The 21,605-nt window shown below is 44.1% G+C and overlaps 2 protein-coding genes across 3 annotated transcripts; one reads left to right on the plus strand and one right to left on the minus strand.

Annotated features, from left to right (window-relative positions):
- The first annotated feature begins 14,030 nt into the window (after positions 1-14,030).
- On the plus strand, positions 14,031-15,650 carry si:ch211-217g15.3 (uncharacterized protein LOC368914 homolog). Its single transcript, XM_055901797.1, has 4 exons — positions 14,031-14,110; positions 14,256-14,322; positions 14,440-14,477; positions 14,727-15,650. The coding sequence occupies exons 1-4, from the start codon at positions 14,103-14,105 to the stop codon at positions 15,400-15,402; spliced, it is 789 nt and encodes a 262-aa protein (XP_055757772.1). The 5' UTR covers positions 14,031-14,102; the 3' UTR covers positions 15,403-15,650.
- Positions 15,651-15,705: 55 nt separating this feature from the next.
- On the minus strand, positions 15,706-20,410 carry fuom (fucose mutarotase). 2 transcript variants are annotated; one of them, XM_055901798.1, is made up of 6 exons: positions 20,197-20,404; positions 17,265-17,333; positions 16,842-16,912; positions 16,651-16,749; positions 16,488-16,561; positions 15,706-15,973 (listed from the first exon to the last, which is right to left on the minus strand). In XM_055901798.1, exons 1-6 carry the CDS (start codon positions 20,279-20,281, stop codon positions 15,907-15,909), a joined length of 465 nt encoding a protein of 154 aa, XP_055757773.1. In that variant the 5' UTR covers positions 20,282-20,404; the 3' UTR covers positions 15,706-15,906. The 2 variants fall into 2 exon arrangements, with proteins under 2 accessions (XP_055757773.1, XP_055757774.1); XM_055901799.1 differs by lacking the exon at positions 15,706-15,973 and having other exon boundaries at positions 16,495-16,583; positions 20,197-20,410.
- Between the last annotated feature and the right edge of the window lie 1,195 nt (positions 20,411-21,605).

The following is a 21,605-nucleotide window of genomic DNA, read 5'->3' on the forward strand; positions in this document are numbered from 1 at the left end:
TGTGCTGTAAAACCTTGGTAGAGCATGGGTGGAATAGGCAATGTGGTGTCTTTTGGGTTCAGACCAATTCTCACTTTAAACTTAGTTTATTTTTAAAATATATATATTTATATTCTTATATACATACATTGCAGCTAAATTAGATCTTTGGAAAGAGTAGAGGCGCTGTGATACAATATGTTTTTATAATCTGTTTTTTGAAGCTAAACTTGCTTTTTGCCTGAGTAACTTCTAGTGGCAGAGCATTCCACGATGACATGGCTCTATACATACATTTTTTATTTATTTATTTATTTAACCTTTATTTAACCAGGTAGGCAAATTGAGAACACGTTCTCATTTACAATTGCGACCTGGCCAAGATAAAGCAAAGCAGTTCGACACATACAACAACACATAGTTACACATGGAGTAAAAACAAACATATAGTCAATAATACAGTGAAAAAAAATAAGTCTATATACAATGTGAGCAAGTGAGGTGAGATAAGGGAGGTGAAGGCAAACAGATATACGTATAGATAAATAAAAATATAAAAAGGCCATGGAGGCGAAGTGAGTACAACACAGCAAGTAAAATAAAAACTAAAAAAAAAAAAACACTGGAATGGTTGGTTTGCATTGGAAGAAAGTGCAAAGTAGAGACAGAAATAATGGGGTGCAAAGGAGCAAAATAAATTAATAAATAAATACAGTAGGTAAAGAGGTAGTTGTTTGGGCTAAATTGTAGATGGGTTATGTACAGGTGCAGTAATCTATGAGCTGCTCTGACAGCTGGTGCTTAAAGCTAGTGAGGGAGATAGGTGTTTCCAGTTTCCGAGATTTTTGTAGTTCGTTCCAGTCATTGGCAGCAGAGAACTGGAAGGAGAGGCGTCCAAAGGAAGAATTGGTTTTGGGGGTGACTAGAGAGATATACCTGCTGGAGCGCGTGCTACAGGTAGGTGCTGCTATGGTGACCAGCGAGCTGAGATAAGGGGGGACTTTACCTAGCAGGGTCTTGTAGATGACCTGGAACCAGTGGGTTTGGCGACGAGTATGAAGCGAGGGCCAGCCAACGAGAGTGTACAGGTCGCAGTGGTGGGTAGTATATGGGGCTTTGGTGACAAAACGGATGGCACTGTGATAGACTGCATCCAATTTAATGAGTAGGGTTTTGGAGGCTATTTTGTAAATGACATCACCGAAGTCGAGGATTGGTAGGATGGTCAGTTTTACAAGGGTATGTTTGGCAGCATGAGTAAAGGATGCTTTGTTGCGGAATAGGAAGCCAATTCTAGATTTGACTTTGGATTGGAGATGTTTGATGTGGGTCTGGAAGGAGAGTTTACAGTCTAACCAGACACCTAGGTATTTGTAGTTGTCCACATATTCTAAGTCAGAGCCGTCCAAAGTAGTGATGTTGGACAGGCGGGCAGGAGCAGGCAGCGATCGGTTGAAGAGCATGCATTTGGTTTTACTTGTATTTAAGAGCAGTTGGAGGCCACGGAAGGAGAGTTGTATGGCATTGAAGCTCGCCTGGAGGGTTGTTAACACAGTGTCAAAAGAAGGGCCAGAAGTATACAGAATAGTGTCGTCTGCGTAGAGGTGGATCAGAGAATCACCAGCAGCAAGAGCGACATCATTGATGTAAACAGAGAAAAGAGTCGGTCCAAGAATTGAACGCTGTGGCACCCCCATAGAGACTGCCAGCGGCCCGGACAACAGACCCTCCGATTTGACACACTGAACTCTATCAGAGAAGTAGTTGGTGAACCAGGCGAGGCAATCATTAGAGAAACCAAGGCTGTCGAGTCTGCCAATGAGGATGTGGTGATTGACAGAGTCAAAAGCCTTGGCCAGGTCAATGAATACGGCTGCACAGTATTGTTTCCTATCGATGGCGGTTACGATATCGTTTATGACCTTGAGCGTGGCTGAGGTGCACCCATGACCAGCTCTGAAACCAGATTGCATAGCGGAGAAGGTGTGGTGTGATTCGAAATGGTCGGTAATCTGTTTGTTGACTTGGCTTTCGAAGACCTTAGAAAGGCAGGGTAGGATAGATATAGGTCTGTAGCAGTTAGGGTCAAGGGTGTCCCCCCCTTTGAAGAGGGGGATAACCGCAGCTGCTTTCCAATCTTTGGGGATCTCAGACGACACGAAAGAGAGGTTGAAGAGGCTAGTAATAGGGGTGGCAACAATTTCAGCAGATAGTTTTAGAAAGAAAGGGTCCAGATTATCTAGCCCGGCTGATTTGTAAGGGTCCAGATTTTGCAGCTCATTAAGAACATCAGCTGACTGTATTTGGGAGAAAGAGAAATGGGGAAGGCTTGGGCGAGTAGCAGAGGGGAGGGCAGTGCTGTTGTCCGGGGTAGGGGTAGCCAGGTGGAAAGCATGGCCAGCCGTAGAAAAATGCTTATTGAAATTCTCAATTATAGTGGATTTGTCGGTGGTGACAGTGTTTCCTATCTTCAGAGCGTTTGGAAGCTGGGAGGAGGTGTTCTTATTCTCCATGGACTTTACGGTGTCCCAGAACTTTTTTGAATTTGTGTTGCAGGAAGCAAATTTCTGCTTGAAAAAGCTAGCCTTGGCTGTTCTAACTGCCTGTGTATATTGGTTTCTGGCTTCCCTGAAAAGTTGCATATCACGGGGGCTGTTCGATGCTAATGCAGAACGCCATAGGATGTTTTTCTGTTGGTTAAGGGCAGTCAGGTCAGGAGAGAACCAAGGGCTATATCTGTTCCTGGTTCTAAATTTCTTGAATGGGGCATGCTTATTCAAGATGGTGAGGAAGGCATTTAAAAAAAATGACCAGGCATCCTCTACTGACGGGATGAGATCAATATCCTTCCAGGATACCCCGGCCAGGTCGATTAGGAAGGCCTGCTCGCTGAAGTGTTTCAGGGAGCGTTTGACAGTGATGAGTGGAGGTCGTTTGACCGCTGACCCATTACGGATGCAGGCAATGAGGCAGTGATCGCTGAGATCTTGGTTGAAAACAGCAGAGGTGTATTTGGAGGGCAAGTTTGTTAGGATGATATCTATGAGGGTACCCGTGTTTACGGAATTGGGGTGGTACCTGGTAGGTTCATTGATAATTTGTGTGAGATTGAGGGCATCAAGCTTAGATTGTAGGGTGGCTGGGGTGTTGAGCATGTTCAAATTTAGGTCGCCTAGCAGCACGAGCTCTGAAGATAGATGGGGGGCAATCAGTTCACATATAGTGTCCAGAGCACAGCTGGGGGCAGAGGGTGGTCTATAGCAGGCGGCAACGGTGAGAGACTTGTTTTTAGAGAGGTGGATTTTTAAAAGTAGAAGTTCAAATTGTTTGGGAACAGACCTGGATAGTATAACAGAACTCTGCAGGCAGTCTTTGCAGTAGATTGCAACACCGCCCCCTTTGGCCGTTCTATCTTGTCTGAAAATATTGTAATTGGGGATAAAAATGTCTGAATTTTTGCTGGTCTTTCTAAGCCAGGATTCAGACACGGCTAAAACATCCGGGTTGGTAGAGTGTGCTAAAGCAGTGAACAAAACAAACTTAGGGAGGAGGCTTCTAATGTTAACATGCATGAAGCCAAGGCTATTACGGTTACAGAAGTCATCAAAAGAGAGCGCCTGGGGAATAGGAGTGGAGCCAGGTACTGCAGGGCCTGGATTCACCTCTACATCACCAGAGGAACAGAGGAGAAGTACGATAAGGGTACGGCTAAAAGCTATGAGAATTGGTCGCCTAGAGCTACTAGAGCAGAGAGTAAAAGGAAGTTTCTGGGGGCGATAAAATAGTTTAAAGGAATAATGTACAGACAAAGGTATGGTAGGATGTGAATACAGTGGAGGTAAACCTAGGTATTGAGTGATGATGAGAGAGATCTTGTCTCTAGAAACATCATTGAAACCAGGTGATGTCATCGCATATGTGGGTGGTGGAACTGAGAGGTTGGATATGGTATAGAGAGCAGGGCTAGAATCTCTACAGTGAAATAAGCCAATAAACACTAACCAGAACAGCAATGGACAAGGCATATTTACATTAAGGAGAGGCATGCTTAATCGAGTGATCAATAAGGGTCCAGTGAGTAGAGGTTGGTTGGGGTCGTGGCGATCCAGACAGCTGGCCGGGTATATGGCTATCGGTAGCAGCATAGGATGGAGGTCTGTTTGTAGATACCTCGTGCGTTTCCGTCGGTAGGTTCCGTGTAGTGGGGTTTTGTTCAGATAGCAGCCGATAAGACAGCTAACGATTAGCGGGCCTCAGATGAGCGTTCAGGTAACGTCGGGACGGAGGTGCCGGTTGGATAAATCCCTCGGGCAGATAACGTCGGCAGTCAGTCGTGAAGGCCCGGTGGGGTTCCGTATCTGCAGCAGCAACAAAAGAAACGGGTCCGGATGGTGATGGAACTCCTCAGTTGGCTAGCTCCAGCATGATTTGAGTTTGCTCCGGGGTCGACGTAAGCCAATAGTCACACGGTATGCAGCTAGCTAGCTGCGAAATCAAGGTGCAAGTGTCCAGAGCCTGCGGTTGGAATCCGGGGAAACTGAGAGAGAAAAAAGTCCCGGAATGCTCCGGTCCGAGTCGCGTTGCACAAAAGTGCCGGTAGATTATCGAGCTAAAGGAATAGCTGATGACCGCAAAACGTGGGCAGCTGAAACACCAACGCTAGCCAGCAAACCGGCTAATTTCGGGGCAGCTACAGATTAGCTTCTGGCTAGCTATCGGAGTAGCTTCTGGTTAGCTTTCAGGCTAGCTTCTGAATTAGCCCCTGGCTATCTTCCACGATGGATTTTCAGATTGAGGTAAATAATACTTATTGTAATTGGTGAAGCGGGTTGCAGGAAAGCTTTTGCAGGAAAGCTTTTGTAGTTGAGTTCTTGGATAATAAAATAAATTAAAGATATGTGAAGAAAAGGTGTAAATATATATATATACAGGACACGACACGACAATACGGAAAAAGACGTCTGAACTGCTCAGCCACCTTGGAACGCCATGAATGAGCAACGCCATGAATGAGCAACGCCATGAATGAGCAACGCATTAAATTAGATTTGGATTTGGGTACCGTGTAGAAACCTATAGTGGCGTGTCTAGTGGGGTATGTACAGTGCCTTCAGAAACTATCACAACCCTTGACGTTTACAAGGTGGGCAAAAAAAAGTATATATTTTTTGCCAACGATCGACACAAAATACTCTACAATGTCAAAGCGGAATAAAAATTTGAACATAAAAAAAAGAATACATAATACAGAATACATAAATATTCAACCCAGGAACTCAGGAACATTCAATAATGTCTTGGTAAGCAACTCCAGTGTACACTAAGTGCACAAAACATTAGGAACACCTTCCTAATATTGAGCTTCACGCCCTTTTCCCTCAGAACAGCATCAATTCATCAGGGCAAGGACTCTACAAGGTGTCGAAAGCGTTCCACAGGGATGCTGGCCCATGTTGACTCCAGTGCTTCCCACAGTTTTGTAAAGTTTGCTGGATGTCCTTTGGCTTATGGACCATTCTTGAAACACATGAGAAACTGTTGAGTGTGAAAAACCCAGCAGGTGCCTGGCACGTACTACCACACCCCGTTCAAAGGCACTTAACCGTTTCACTCATTTTTTTTATGTACTGTACGTGATGACAGAATGCACTCACTGTTCCAAAATATGATTGTTACACAATAGGACAGTTAACCCTCGCTGTCCCCAAACCAAGACACACTGCCTGCTAATTATCTGTAGGCTATGATTCCACTTGTCAATTAAAAATATTGTCTAACAAGTTTTATTTTCTAACAATAGTTTGAAATGTGGTGTAGCTCATTTCACTTTTGCGAACAATTGATGTTTGAATCTTTACTCTTCAACGAGAGCCCAAGCACTTCCCCAGTGTTTCCCCAGATCAAGTATGCAGACATTTGCGCAGTCTTGCATTAACTTTTTCACCATGGCACATTTTCTGGCTGGGGCTCGCATTGCCTTCATTGTTGTTGTCTTTACAAATAATAACTTTGGACATGTGTGTGCTCCTATCAAAGTAATTGTCTTATTTTCTATATATCGTGTTGTCGTTTCAACTGTAGCATACCGTATTGGAGCATAAAGTATTTACTGTTTTATTCACATATTTTCAAGTACTAATGACAAATCATGCATTCCAATTCGTGCATAGGTTTTGAAGGTTGAACTGATTATGATGAGCTAATGCTAAGCTATTTGCCAGCTATGTGTGGCTCCATGTTTGTTGACATTATACAATGCATTCTGGGTGTCATGTAAATGTCTGTCAGACCAAAGATGTTATTACAAAATGAGGTGAAGGGATGGCAAACTCATCTTTCCAGTAAACTTCTGAAAGTGAATGAATGTTGTGGGGGTGCTTTGCTGCAGGAGGGACTGGTGCACTTCACAAAATAGATGGCATCATGAGGGAGGAAAATGATGTGGATATATTGAAGCAACATCTCAAGACATCAGTCAGGAAGTTAACTTCTACTTGGTACTCATCCCGGATCCGGGAGCACCCTCATCAGTAAAAAAGCTGACTAGCATAGCCTAGCATAGCGCCACAAGTAAATACTAGCATCTAAATATCATGAAATCACAAGTCCAAGACACCAGATGAAAGATACACATCTTGTGAATCCAGCCATCATTTCCGATTTTTGAAATGTTTTACAGGGAAAACACAATATGTATTTCTATTAGCTAACCACGATAGCAAAAGACCCAACCGCATATTTTCATTTTTTTTTTTACTGCATAGGTAGCTATCACAAATTCGACCAAATAAAGATATAAATAGTCACTAACCAAGAAACAACTTCATCAGATGACAGTCTTATAACAGATTTATTGTATAGCATATGTTTTGTTTGAAAATGTGCATATTTCAGGTATTAATCATAGTTTTACATTGCAGCCACCATCACAAGTCTCACCAAAGCAGCTAGAATAACTACAGAAACCAACGTGAAATACCTAAATACTCATCATAAAACATTTATGAAAAATACACGGTGTACAGCAAATGAAAGACAAACATCTTGTGAATCCAGACAATATTTCAGATTTTTTAAGTGTTTTACAGCGAAAACACAATATAGCATTATATTAGCTTACTACAATAGCCTACCACACAACATAACGTTAGTACAACATACGTTATAGCGAGAGAGCGCCCAAAATAATGGCGGAATATAAGTCTAAACATTTTCGACAGAAATACGAATTAACATCATAAATGGTTCCTACTATTTGATGAGCTTCCATCAGAATCTTGTACAAGTTGTCCTTTGTCCAGAATAATCGTTGTTCGGTTGTAGAATGTCGTCTTCATCTGTCGAATTAGCTAACAAAGCTGGCCATGCGCCACAGAATTGTCCAACTCACAATAACGCATAACAAAGAAAATACCGAAAATCGCAATATACTGATATAAACTGATATAAGTCGGTTTAATATAACTAGTTGATGATGTTTTTAACACATATATCAAATAAAATCAGAGCCGGATATATCTAACGCCTATAACGAAAGCTTTTCAGAACGCAATCCTGAGCTCCCTCTCGCGTCAAGCTGAATGGTGAAAAGACTGGACCCACCGTTCCAAGAGGCCTTGTTCGGCCTCACATAGAGCTATACACTCCATTCCAACTCTCACTGCCTACTGACATCTAGTGGAAGGCGTATGCAGTGCATGTAGACCCATAGATTCCATGCTATTTGATAGGCTGACCCTGGAACAGAGCCCCCGATTTCCGATTTCTCACTTCCTGACAGGAAGTTTGCTGCAAAATGAGTTCTGTTTTACTCACAGATATAATTCAAACGGTTTTAGAAACTAGAGAGTGTTTTCTATCCAATAGTAATAATAATATGCATATTGGACGAGGAAGAATTGAGTATGAGGCAGTTTAATTTGGGAACGATTTTTTACAAAGTGAGAACAGCGCCCCCCCTATTGAGAAAAGGTTTTAAAGCTTGGTCGCAAATGGGTCTTCCAAATGGACAATGACCCCAAGCATACTTCCAAAGTTGTGGCAGAATGGCTCAAGGACAAGAAATTCAAGGTATTGGAGTGGCCATCACAAAACCTCAATCCCTGTCACGTTCCTGACCTGTTTTCCTTTGTCTTGTATTTATTTTAGTTGGTCAGGGCGTGAGTTGGGTGGGTTTGTCTATGGTTGATTTTCTATGTTGGGATTTTTGTGTTCGGCCTGGTATGATTCTCAATCAGAGGCAGCTGTCAATCGTTGTCCCTGATTGAGAATCCAACTTAGGCAGCCTGGGTTTCACGTGTGTTTTGTGGGTGTTTGTTTCCGTGTTAGTATTCGTGCCACACGGGACTGTTTTCGGTTGTATTCATTTTGTTATTTTGTTTCCGTGTTTGTGTTTTTCACCACACGGTACTGTATAGGTTTCTGCACTTCGTTTATTTGTTTTGTAATTCAGTGTTCAGTTTTGTTATATTAAATCATTATGAACACTAACCACTCCGCGTATTGGTCCGATCTGTCTCGCCTCTCCTCGTCCGAGGAGGAGGACGAATATGAAAGCCGTTACAGAAACACCCACCAAAAAAGGATCAAGCAGAGTGGGAACAGACAGCGACAGCAGCAACAGAAGACACAGGACTCGTGGACCTGGGAAGAGATCCTGGACGGCAAAGGACCCTGGGTTCAGCCAGGGGAATATCGCCGTCCCAAAGCGGAGTTGGAGGCAGTGAAGGCAGAGAGGCGCTGGTATGAGGAGGCAGCGCGGCGACGCGGTTGGGAGCCCGAGAGTCAGACCCAAAAATTTCTTGGGGGGGGGGTAACACGCGGGGTGTGGCAAAGCCGGGTAGGATACCTGAGCCAACTCCCCGTGCTTACCGTGGAGTGAGAGGGCGTTGTACTGGTCAGACACCGTGTTATGCGGTAAAGCGCACGGTGTCCCCAGTACGCGTGCTTAGTCCAGTGCAGGCTATTCCACCTCGCCGCACTGGTAGGGCTAGGTTGGGCATCGAGTCGGGTGTCATGAAGCCGGCCCTACGCATCTGGCCTCCAGTGCGTCTCCTCGGGCCGGCGTACATGGCACCAGCCTTACAAATGATGTCCCCGGTCGCCAGCATAGCTCAGTGGGGGATATTCCACCTCGTCGCACTGGCAGGGCTACGGGGATCATTCAACCTGGTAAGTTTGGGCAGGCTCGGTGCTCAAGAGCGCGTGTCCTCCTTCACGGTCCGGTATACCCGGTGCCACCTCCACGTACCAGTCCTCCGGTGGCAGCCCCCCGCACCAGGCTGTCTCTCCGTCTTCTCTCCCCAGTTGCTCCCACCTGTCCAGCGCTGTCAGAGCATTCCTCTTCTCCAGCGCAGCCAGAGTCTCTCATCTGCCCAGCACTGTCTGAGCTGCCTGCCTGCACAGCACCGTCAGAGCTGTCCGTCTGTCCCGAGCCGTCAGAGCCGCCCGTCTGTCCCGAGCAGTCAGAGCCTTCCGCCAGACAGGAGCAGTCAGAGCCTTCCGCCAGCCATGAGCAGACAGAGCCGTCAGCCAGCCAGGACCAGACAGAGCCGTCAGCCAGCCAGGACCAGCCAGAGCCGTCCAGCCAGAACCAGCCAGAGCCGTCCAGCCAGGATCCGCCATAGCCGTCCAGCCAGGATACGCCAGAGCCGTCCAGCCAGGATCAGCCAGAGCCGTCCAGCCAGGACCAGCCAGAGCCGTCCAGCCAGGACCAGCCAGAGCCGTCCAGCCAGGACCAGCCAAAGCCGTCCAGCCAGAACCCGCCAGAGCCAGCCAGCCAGGATCCGCCAGAGCCTGCCAGCCAGGATCCGCCAGAGCCAGCCAGCCAGGATCCGCCAGAGCCAGCCAGCCAGGATCCGCCAGAGCCAGCCAGCCAGGATCCGCCAGCCAGCCAGGATCCGCCAGAGCCAGCCAGCCAGGTTCCGCCACTCAGTCCGGAGCTGCCCCTCATGCCGGAGCTGCCCCTCAGTCCGGAGCTGCCCCTCAGTCCGGAGCTGCCCCTCAGTCCGGTGCTGCCCCTCAGTCCGGAGCTGCCCCTTAGTCCGGTGCTGCGTACATGGAGGGTGGTTGTTAGGAGGAGGCCACGGGGGCGAGTAAGGAGGCGGACAAAGACATTGTTAAGGTGGGGTCCACGTCCCGCGCCAGAGCCGCCACCGTGGACAGACGCCCACCCAGACCCTCCCCTAGAATTTATGGTGGTGCGCCCGGAGTTCGCACCTTAAGGGGGGGTTCTGTCATGTTCCTGACCTGTTTTCCTTTGTCTTGTATTTATTTTAGTTGGTCAGGGCGTGAGTTGGGTGGGTTTGTCTATTGGTGATTTTCTATGTTGGGATTTTTGTGTTCGGCCTGGTATGATTCTCAATCAGAGGCAGCTGTCAATCGTTGTCCCTGATTGAGAATCCAACTTAGGCAGCCTGGGTTTCACGTGTGTTTTGTGGGTGTTTGTTTCCGTATTAGTATTCGTGCCACACGGGACTGTTTTCGGTTGTATTCATTTTGTTATTTTGTTTCCGTGTTTGTGTTTTTCACCACATGGTACTGTATAGGTTTCTGCACTTCGTTCATTTGTTTAGTAATTCAGTGTTTGTTTTGTTATATTAAATCATTATGAACACTAACCACTCCGCGTATTGGTCCGATCCGTCTCGCCTTTCCTCGTCCGAGGTGGAGGACGAATATGAAAGCCGTTACAATCCCATAGAACTGAAAAAGCGTGTGCAAGCAAGGAAGCCTACAAACCTGACTCAGTTACACCAGCTTTGTCAGGAGGCATGGGCCAAAATTCACCCAACTTATTGTGGGAAGCTTGTGGAAGGCTACCCAACGCGTTAAACAATTTTAAGGCAATGCTACCAAATACTAATTGAGTGTATGTAAACTTCTGACCCACTGGGAATGTGGTGAAAGCTGAAATAAATAATTTTCTCTACTATTATTCTGACATTTCACATTCTTTTAAAATAAAGTGGTGATCCTAACTGACCAAAAACAGGGAATTTTTACTAGGATTAAATGTCAGGAATTGTGAAAAACTGCGAGGCTACATACAGACAACGGTAAGTCAGGCTGATTGAGGTAGTATGTACATGTAGATTTGGTTAAAGTGACAATGCATATATGATGAACAGAGAGTAGCAGTAGCGTAAAAGAGGGGGTTGGCGGGTGGTGGGTGGCGGGTGGCGGGACACAATGCAGATAGCCAGTTTAGCCAATGGGGGGGAGCACTGGTTGGTTGGCCCAATTGAGGTAGTATGTACATGAATGTATAGTTAAAGTGACTATGCATATATGATAAACAGAGACTAGCAGCAGCGTAAAAGAGGGGTTTGGGGGGGCACACAATGCAAATAGTCTGGGTAGCCATTTGATTACCTGTACCTGAGTCTTATGACTTGGGGGTAAAAACTGTTGAAAAACCTTTTGTCCTAGACTAGGCACTCTGGTACCGCTTGCCATGCGGTAGTAGAGAGAACAGTCTATGACTGGGGTGGCCGGGGTCTTTTTAGGGCCTTCCTCTGGCACCACCTGGTGTAAAGGTCCTGGATGGCAGGCAGCTTAGCCCCAGCTTAACTACCCTCTGTAGTGCCTTGCGGTCAGAGGCCGAGCAATTGCTGTACCAGGCAGTTATGCAACCAGTCAGGATGCTCTCGATGTTGCAGATGTAGAACCTTTTGAGGATCTCAGGACCCATGCCAAATCTTTTTAGTTTCCCAAAGGGGGAATAGGCTTTGTCCTGCCCTGTTTACGACTGTCTTTGTGTGTTTGAACCATTCTAGTTTGTTGTTGATGTGGACACCAAGGAACATGAAGCTCTCAACCTGCTCCACTTCAGCCCCGTTGATGAGAATGGGGGCATGCTCTGTCCTCCTTTTCCTGTAGTCCACAATCATCTCCTTAGTCTTGGTTATGTTGAGGGATAGGCTGTTATTCTGGCACCACCCGGCCAGGTCTCTGACCTCCTCCCTATTGGCTGTCTCGTCGTTGTCGGTGATCAGGCCTACCACTGTTGTGTCATCTGCAAACTTGATGATGTTGGACTCGTGCCTGGCCATGTAGTCGTGGTTGAACAGGGAGTACAGGAGAGGGCTGAGCATACACCCCTGGGGAGCTCCAGTGTTGAGGATCAGCATGGCAGATGTGTTGCTACCTACCCTCACCACCTGGGGCGGCCTGTCAGGAAGTCCAGGATACAGTTGCAGAGGGAGGTGTTTAGTCCCAGGATCCTTAGCTTAGTGATTCGCTTTGAGGGTACTATGGTGTTGAACGCTGTAGTCAATGAATAGCATTCTCACATAAGTGTTCCTTTTGTCTAGGTGGGAAAGGGCAGTGTGGAGTGCAATAGAGATTGCATCATCTGTGGATCTGTTTGGACGGTATGAAATTGGAGTGGGTCTAGGGTTTCTGGGATAATGGTGTTGATGTGAGCCAGTTTTGCGACTGCACTTAAAGAAACTTTCAAAGTTCTTGAAAATGTCCATCTTGACTGACCTTCATGTCTTAAAGTAATGATGGACTGTCATTTCTATTTGCTAATCTGAGCTGTTCTTGCCATAATGTGGACTTGGTATTTTACCGAATAGGGCTATCTTCTGTATACCCCCCTACCTTGTCACAACACAACTGATTGGCTCAAATGTATTAAGAAGGAAAGAAATTCCACAAATTAACTTTTAACAAGGCACACCTGTTATTTGAAATGCATTCCAAGTGACTACCTCATGAAGCTGGTTGAGAGAATGTCTAGAGCGTATAAAGCTTCCATCAAGGCAAAGGGTGGCTATTTGAAGAATATAAAATATAAAATATACTTTGATTTGTTTCACACTTTTTTGGTTACTGCATGATTCCACATGTGTTATTTTATAGTTTTGATGTCTTCATTATTATGCTACAATGTAGAAAATAGTAAAAATAAAGAAAAACCCTTCTAAAACTTTTGACCGGTAGTTTACATGGAGTTATTAAAGTGGCTATGCATAGATGACAACAACAGAGAGTAGCAGTGGTGTAAAAGAGGGGGGGGGGGGCAATGCAAATAGACCGGGTAGTCATTTGATTAGATGTTCAGGAGTCTTACAGCTTGAGGGTAGAAGCTGTTTAGAGGCCTCTTGGACCTAGACTTGGCACTCCGGTGCCGCTTGCTATGCGTTAGATTAAATGGATTAAATGTCAGGAATTGTGAAAAACTGAGTTGGAATGTTTTTGGCTAAGGTGTATGTAAACTTCCGACTTCAACTGTATCATACAAATTTGAGTGTCCCGGACTTACATTTACTATTTTACATCAAGTCTATGAGACCAGGCTGGTGTGTGTGCTTAGTGGGGTTGAACTATGTATGTGTATGTTCGTGTATGTTCGTGTGTCTGTGTGTGTGTGTGTGTGTGTGTGTGTGTGTGTGTGTGTGTGTGTGTGTGTGTGTGTGTGTGTGTGTGTGTGTGTGTGTGTGTGTGTGTGTGTGTGTGTGTGTGTGTGTGTGTGTGTGTGTGTGTGTGTGTGTGTGTGTGTGTAATTAGCTCCAGTGACACAGTGGTGAAAAGGCTGTTAGAAGATTAGACCATGGTAACATCAGATAACATAGTACAAGTTTAATGATTCATCTCACTGTGTTGTTATGCTGACATACAGATTCTGGGCTAGGCTTGCTGGCCCCAGTGTGTCAGACAGAAACAATGATATCAAATTCAACTTCAGCATGTCAGACTTGTATAAATGACTTCATATTTCCTAAAATACAATCCATTCCACACATAAATGTGTAACTATTTTGTCCCTGTGTGTTATCATTTAAATCCATCACAGATTAAGAACAGTTAGAGCCTCTTTAGTGTGTAGCAGTGGTGATGGCGAGGTTAAAATGTCACTTATGACTTCATTTTCCACATAACGACTTCTCATAGTGTATACACAAAACTAAACAGCCTATACAAATTACATGGCCGTACAACCCAAACATGACAGCCAACATGACTAATAATACTGAATAACTGGGTGAGTTCAAAGGTCAAAATCAGAGTTTATTATACAACCTTTGATCGAATTGTGTGTCAGGACAGGTGTGTGTATCACCCAGACTATAATCTTAGCTGTGAAACACACAGGGAGAACACTTCACAGAGACATCATGTTCAGGTAAGAACCTCTTCCTGTACTTTCAGGGGAAAACCACTGGCATATAGTACACGTTACATCAGAACACAGTGAATCAGTTGTCGGTTAATCAGGTTAATAATCATCATCAATAGTCAGTTGATCATCATGTCTCTCTTCCTCTCAGAATTTCTGTGTTGATCTGCATCTCTCTACTGGTTTATGGCAACTCAGCCAAGCCATACAAGTCCTGGGTACGTACCGTAGACTGAATAAATATAACATTACTTCAATGTATGTACTCGCCTCCCTTCAGTGTACTAGGTACTATTATTCTCCTATGCACCAGTCTTCTGTTCTCTCTCTTGCAGGATAAAGTGGCTGAGTCCGCAGTCCAGGAGACTCTGATGTGAGTCCTCTCTGTTCTGTTATCATTCGGTTCATATATAATAAAATATGCAGACCTGTGCAGAAAATGTGTATCAGCCTAAAGCCGGGATGCAATCCAATCGCACTTTGTCGACAACGCGCCGTTTACCTTGAATGTGATTTCCACAAACGCGGTAACATTGTCCACAGCATTATACAGATTGAATCCCGGCCTGCGTTTCCCTCCCTCCACCCAGTAATAATGCTTCACTGTTCACTCCCTCTTTAGGTCTGAAAAGGAGAGGGTGATGTTTGATCAGGGGCTGAAGCAGGTGGAGGCTCCTGAAGACATGGACATCCCTAACAATGACATCCACCCTGTCATGGCCACCTGGACGAACATGAGAGGGGGAGGTGGGAAGAGACAGAAGGTAGAAAAAGAGGTCGTCCAAGGCAGATACTCCACAACCGAGGAGGACATGGACAATCTATACCACCCATCCATGGAGCAGACCCACGAGGCTGACCTGGCCAGAGCCCGATCTCAGCCAGAGGACACCTTCGTTGGGATGGCCATCCAGACAGAGCCCCTAGAGGAGGATAACACAAAGTACTACCAGGAGGCTGGGATAGATCTAGATAACATCTCTCATCTCTTCTCAGGCCAGGAGGATCCACGGCACCCTGAACAGGACTGGGACGAACTCTACCATCCAGAGATGAAGAGGGGAGACGGGCGGTACCAAGTGGACGTGCCTCACCAGGGAGAGCTCTCTGCTGTAGTGGCAGAGGTCAAGGGTCATAGTGAGCCAGAGGAAGACAGGGATGACCTCTACCATGGTGACCTGCCTGTACCTGTTCAGGTGAATGGGAGTGGCCAGGACAGGCAGCAGTCTGCCGATTGGCCCTCTCAGAGGATGTACAGAGAACCAGAGGAGGACCTGGATGACCTCCATCATCATTAAACACGTGATAAGACCCATGATATCTACCCCCTAACTGACTGTCAACTCTACAGTCAGCTACAGCTCTACTGCATCCAATCAAATACAGTTAAAAGCTGTACATACAGCAATGGGTTAAAGGCACATCGGAGTGACTCTATAGAAGTCTATAAACTAACACTGTATGGATCTAACCGTTTATTATATGTTTAATAACCAGTACTGTATAAGTTGATCTTCTAAAACATTAAAGACACCTGTAACCTCTACTGTAATGTGTCTGTCTTACATCTACTTAACAATCATTCACATGGAATACGAATAGAAAAATCACTACATTGTTTATTTACAATCGATACATTGCATATTAGATTTCAGATGGATCTTGACATCAACATTAAAATAATATATATTTTTAAAGAAAATCTAGATGTTTCTCAGAAACATGCAAACTCAAATTCTTAGGTCATTTGTTAGGTAATGCAAAATTTGGTTGTGCCCCGTCGATAACATTCAACGTGTGTGTCAATCTAGTAGTTCACCCGGGATGACTCCCTTCTTCAGTATCAGGCACCCATAGAGCGCTGTCTCCCTGTTTATAGAGAGAGAGAGAGAGACACAGTAAACACACACACAAAACTGGAGAGATACCTAGTCAGTTGCACATCTGAATGAATTCAACCGAAATGTGTCTTCCACCATTTAACCCAACCCCTCCGAATCAGAGAGGTGCAGAGGCCTGCCTTAATCGTCCTCATTGGCCGCCTGGGAGCAGTTATTGTTGGGGGTTAACTGCCTTGCTCAAGGGCAGAACGGCCGATTTCTCCACCATGCCAGCTCGGGGATTCGAACCGGCGACCTTTCGGTCACTGGCCCAACGCTGTTAACCACTAGGTTACCTGTCGCCCCATTTATCTACACTGATGCATGACGTGCCCGCACACACACACACACACACACACACACACACACACACACACACACACACACACACACACACACACACACACACACACACACACACACACACACACACACACACACACACACACACACACACACACACACACACACACACACACACACACGAAAAACCTGCATCTCACCCAGTTGCTACAACAGCAAAGGCTTTCTTGGCTCGTTCATAGAATGCAAATCTCTCCACCTTCTCTAGAGGAGCCTGGACACAGAACACACAATAACTTCACTCAACATATAAGTATGTGTGTGTGTGTGTGTGTGTGCACGCGTTCACCCCTATCCACTCACCTGTACGCCAGCATGTGCCAGCTTCTGTCTGAAGATGTCCCATACAGGAGTGGCTACTCCCCTTTCTTTGTCACTGTCCACCAACTCCATCACGGCAGCCTACACACGCACATGCACACAAAACAATTGGTCACTGTCCAGCTAGCTCTCCAGATGTGACATATTGACATTTCCAGTTGCTGGGGACCTACTGGGCTGGGGACGTAGGTATCCAGGGGCAATAGCTTCAAAATAGCCTCCAAAAGCTCAGCAGCCCTTAGACCTGCAAGAAAATCACAGAGACTGACCATATACAATACAACACACTCTTTAATTAGGGCCAGTATCGTGACACTCGTTAGTATCGTGGCAACAATGGCAAGGAAACAAAACACAAAGCAGATTTAACTTCTTTAGGAAAACAGCCCTAATGTTGGAAACCAACATAATTATTTGTTGTCATCCAGAGACATTTATTTTCCATGCTATAGAAACAATATTTTACATACATCGTGTTTTAATTTTTGCCAGGGAAAAATATATATAAGTATACTACATACCGGTACTACACAACATAAGTATCCAGCGTGTTTTTTCTGTTCCCCTGGTTAAGTAAAGGTTAACTATACACCTACCATCAGCTCGGATCTCAATGGGACCGCAGGTGCAGGTGGAGGAGGTAGGGAAGTTTGTATCAGCCAGAACTGTAACGAGACAATGAATTGAAATATATCAATGTATCTCTTTATTGTCCTTGTTTGAGACTTCAATCTGTAACCAGGAGATTGATTTGAGGGATGAGTTGACACTTTTTTTTTTTTTTTTTAAACAGAAGTTGCCAGATTGATTGGATGGAGGGATAAACGAAAACTGTAATGTCTTCTATTGACTATTGCATTTCACTTCGCTTAAGTGGTATAAACCTACAGAGGAGTTTAGAAACAAAAGCCAATAGTAGAGGTGCATAAAGATGGCGCCCCCATGCACTTACCACAAATTCCTAGTTTTTACAAGTTTGCCATATTGTACATTGCTCTCCATTACCCGTTTTTGTATGGTCATTAGCAGAGTATACATGATCCCAATTTTAGCTTCAAGACTCCGGCAACTTGAAAAAAACTATACGCTGATGTATTGTTACATTGAACCATATCACGGTGTGGATAGTGCTAAAACAATGATGTCATATTTGAATTCTGCCATCTTTATGCACATTCGCCATTACAATAGGTTACATGTGGTAAATGTGGATTCCTAGACCTGCACTGACACTTGTGATGGGGAAAATGAAGCTTCCTGAAGCATTTAGGCATTATTGCCAATTGTGTCGAAAATAGGTTAATTACCCAATGCTTTAATCAACACAGTGTTAAGTTTATGAAGATTCCCATTAGCTATTGCACATTCTTGGGGTCCACAAAAAAAACGTACAAATATGACAAAGTACAGAACAGTAATAGACGAGATCGACATAAAATATTACATTAAAGTGGCACCTGCTGGTAAAAAGAATTGAGTGCAGCCAAATTATTATAGTTGCCTTCCCACAATGCAATAATGCAACAATGCAAATTAATTACTTAAAAATCATACAATGTGATTTTCTGGATTTTTGTTTTAGATTCCGTCTCTCACAGTTGAAGTGTACCTATGATAAAAATTACAGACCTCTACATGCTTTGTAAGTAGGAAAACCTGCAAAATCGGCAGTGTATCAAATACTTGTTCTCCCCACTGTATATATATATACAGTGGGGAGAACAAGTATTTGATATATATATATACACACATAGTATCAGTCAAAAGTTTGGACACACCTATTCATTCAAGGGTTTTCCTTTATTTTGACTATTTTCTACATTGTAGAATAATAGTGAAGACATTACAACTATGAAATAACACATGGAATCATGTAGTAACCCCCCAAAAAAAGTGTTAAACAAATCAAAATATATTTTAAATTTGAGATTCTTCAAAGTAGCCACCCTTTGCCTTGATGACAGCGTAGCACACGTAACCTACCAGGAGCTGGCAAACAGATTCAATAAATAGCCTATAACTTCAGTGTATTTTTGTTGTAGCCTTGTTATCATGCAGCTATTAATGTCCATGTTTAGTAAATTAAATTGGAAGTTATCAAAGCTCTATCGCAATTGCCGTCGATCAGTTGTTAGAACGCAATAGATTGAAGGTAACAGTCAGTCAGATTAGGCTACAGGTAAAACACACATATTTATATATATATATATATATATATATATATATATATATATATATATATATATATAATTAACACTGGCTATTGGGCACTTCTACACTGGCTACAAGCACTTCTTACCTTTAAATCGCCACGCTATTCATGTTGAATAAATGTGTGTGTTATTTTTAACTAAGCAAGCAGCTAACTCGTTCAGTTGACAGCTTTCCTACATTTTGCCTAGGCTACTGTAGACTATCCAAAATAAGATGTAGGCCTATCAGGAGCTAAAGGCTAGGCTACCTGCATATATCTAAGCAAACTATGGCAAAGTTGAATTACAATAATAAACCCAGATTTTAGTCTGTAGCCTATGCCTATTGAAATGACAGGTCAATCTCGCAAATGGACCATTTATAAATGTTTGCAGTCTTAACATCTGGCACATAATAATGGCAGAATTGCCAGAAAATAGACTAGCATTCGTAAAAAAAATTTTTTTTAATCTACGTGTTTCTTGCTCAGAGATTTGGAGATCCTCTGTTCAACTTTCATCACTCAAACTCCTGTCAGATTTATCTATAGTGCGCAAAAGAGATGCATTTACAATTATAAAACCGGGTTCGAGCCCTGAATGCTGCTTGGCTAAAAGCTGTGGTATATCAGACCGTATACCATGGGTATAACAAAACAAAAGTTACTGTTCTAATTACGTTGGTAAACCAGTTTGAGCAATACGGCACCCTGGGGTTTGTGGTATCTGGCCATTACACCCGGGCTAACGGCTGTATAGAGGCACTCTGCATTGCGTCACGCTTAAGAACAGCCCTAATGGCTGTCGATTTAACTCGTTTGACTGCAATGATTAGGCAATAAGGCACAAAAGGGGTAAGGCATATGACCAACGAGTTAAATCGACATCCATTGACGGAAAATGATCTGGCGAGTTTAACAAGGGCCAATTATCTTTTCTCTTGCAACATATTCAAATGTCTTTAGTACGACATGTCATGGTTCACAAGAATTCATATTTAGATGAAAACAGAATTTTGCTTCAAACGTCGTTACGTCGAGATTCCTTCTAAAATTGTCTCGATAACGTTATGGAAAAAGGGTTTATTGTATACACGTGTCCGCTCCTCTCTTGCTGTGGTCATTGTCTTAGAACTTGCAGCTGTACCTGGCAACCCTGATCCGCACACTGCTTTGTTTGAATTATAGTACTTAGCGATTTCGACGCATCAAAATCGCATCAAACATTAACATCACTACTGGCAACAAGATCCATCGAACAGGTGACGTTCACAGACCTTCATTGAACCAGCAAGTTCACGTTCGCTCTTACGAGCGTAGCTAGCTGATTTATTTACCCAGTTCGTCTCCGTGGCCCATCTTGGCCAGGGCATACAGCAACTCTGGCGACAGAATGGACGGTATTCCTTTTAGAATAACCATAGTAGCAGGTTCGATAACACAGGCACTTCACAGAAGGAAAATGACGACCAGGAAGTAAGTCATGAGATCAGAGTGCTTGTAGGCTATTATATTGGTCTAACACAGGTTGCTGAACTACAGTCAGTGAGTTTAGGGGCGGACTGGGGCAAAAATTCAGCCCTGGCATTTCAGCCACAACAACCCACATAACCACGAGCGCGCATCCCCTACTACTTACACATACAGGCAGTAATGCTACTGAAACATAACCTAGGCAACTATAGGACAGCGTGTCTTTGTCTAAATATCATTATCATCATATCAATATATGACTGTTACCATGGTTACTCCACAGATATCATTCTGGAAGAAGTCGCTGTAAAAAAGATGCAATTGTCTCTACAGGCCAGAATGTTGGATACAATGATATTTACCGGTTGTCTGTGCTGTTGGTCCTTTTGGCTGTAGGAAGTTTGCCAGCTGATTGCATGGGACAACTTTGGTCTGTTCTTCGGTTAAACTCGGTCATTGTTGACATACTGTATTGTGCAAGTCCTGTGCGAATTGCATCAGCATTGAAAATACAAACTGACATACAGACCAGCATATTGAAAGTCGGGTTAATAACTCTACTCCTGCATAAGTAAAAAATCTGCAGACAACAGGTAAAGTACTTTCGAATGAAGTCTATTCAACAGTCTGACTTGTGATGGGACAGTTCACAAAGATGTTAGAGACGAGAGAGGTGTCTTCCACTCTCAGATTCATAGAAGCTAAGCGTTTCTCAACTTTTACTGTACCAGTGACCGGTGAAACATAGCCCTCCTTTTTTACCAGCTCATGTTTAAGACAAATACAACATGTAAAAGCACCACTGAAGATACAACTGTCTGTCTGTCACTCTGTCTGTCTGTGATTCTCCTTGTTCTCTGTTGTCACTGTCTGTCTGTCTGTCTGTCTATCACACCTAAGTGTTAATAGTTAAAATTACATATAGACCCTACATATTAAGGAAATGGCAGTACATCTGTGTCTCTGTTTTCTTCCTAACTCCACTGCACTCACCTCTGAGCTGTCTATGCTAAGCCTAGCATATTTCCCCACAGCACTGGTACCAGAAGACCAGGGGACCATACTGCCTGTGCTGGGCCCAGCAACATTGTGAATGAATAAACACATTTATTAGATAAAGAAGAGAGATTACTGAATAAATGCCTAATAGATGACCATTGGTTGATAATACCTTATGAAAGCCTAAATACTTACAGTATATTTCAAATATAAGTGCCTGGCTGTCATACATGTGTCCCCATCCTAAGTGTTAATTATATAATATATCGCCAAA

Source organism: Salvelinus fontinalis, chromosome 37 (genome assembly GCF_029448725.1).
Source record: "Salvelinus fontinalis isolate EN_2023a chromosome 37, ASM2944872v1, whole genome shotgun sequence".
Lineage (NCBI taxonomy): Eukaryota > Metazoa > Chordata > Actinopteri > Salmoniformes > Salmonidae > Salvelinus > Salvelinus fontinalis.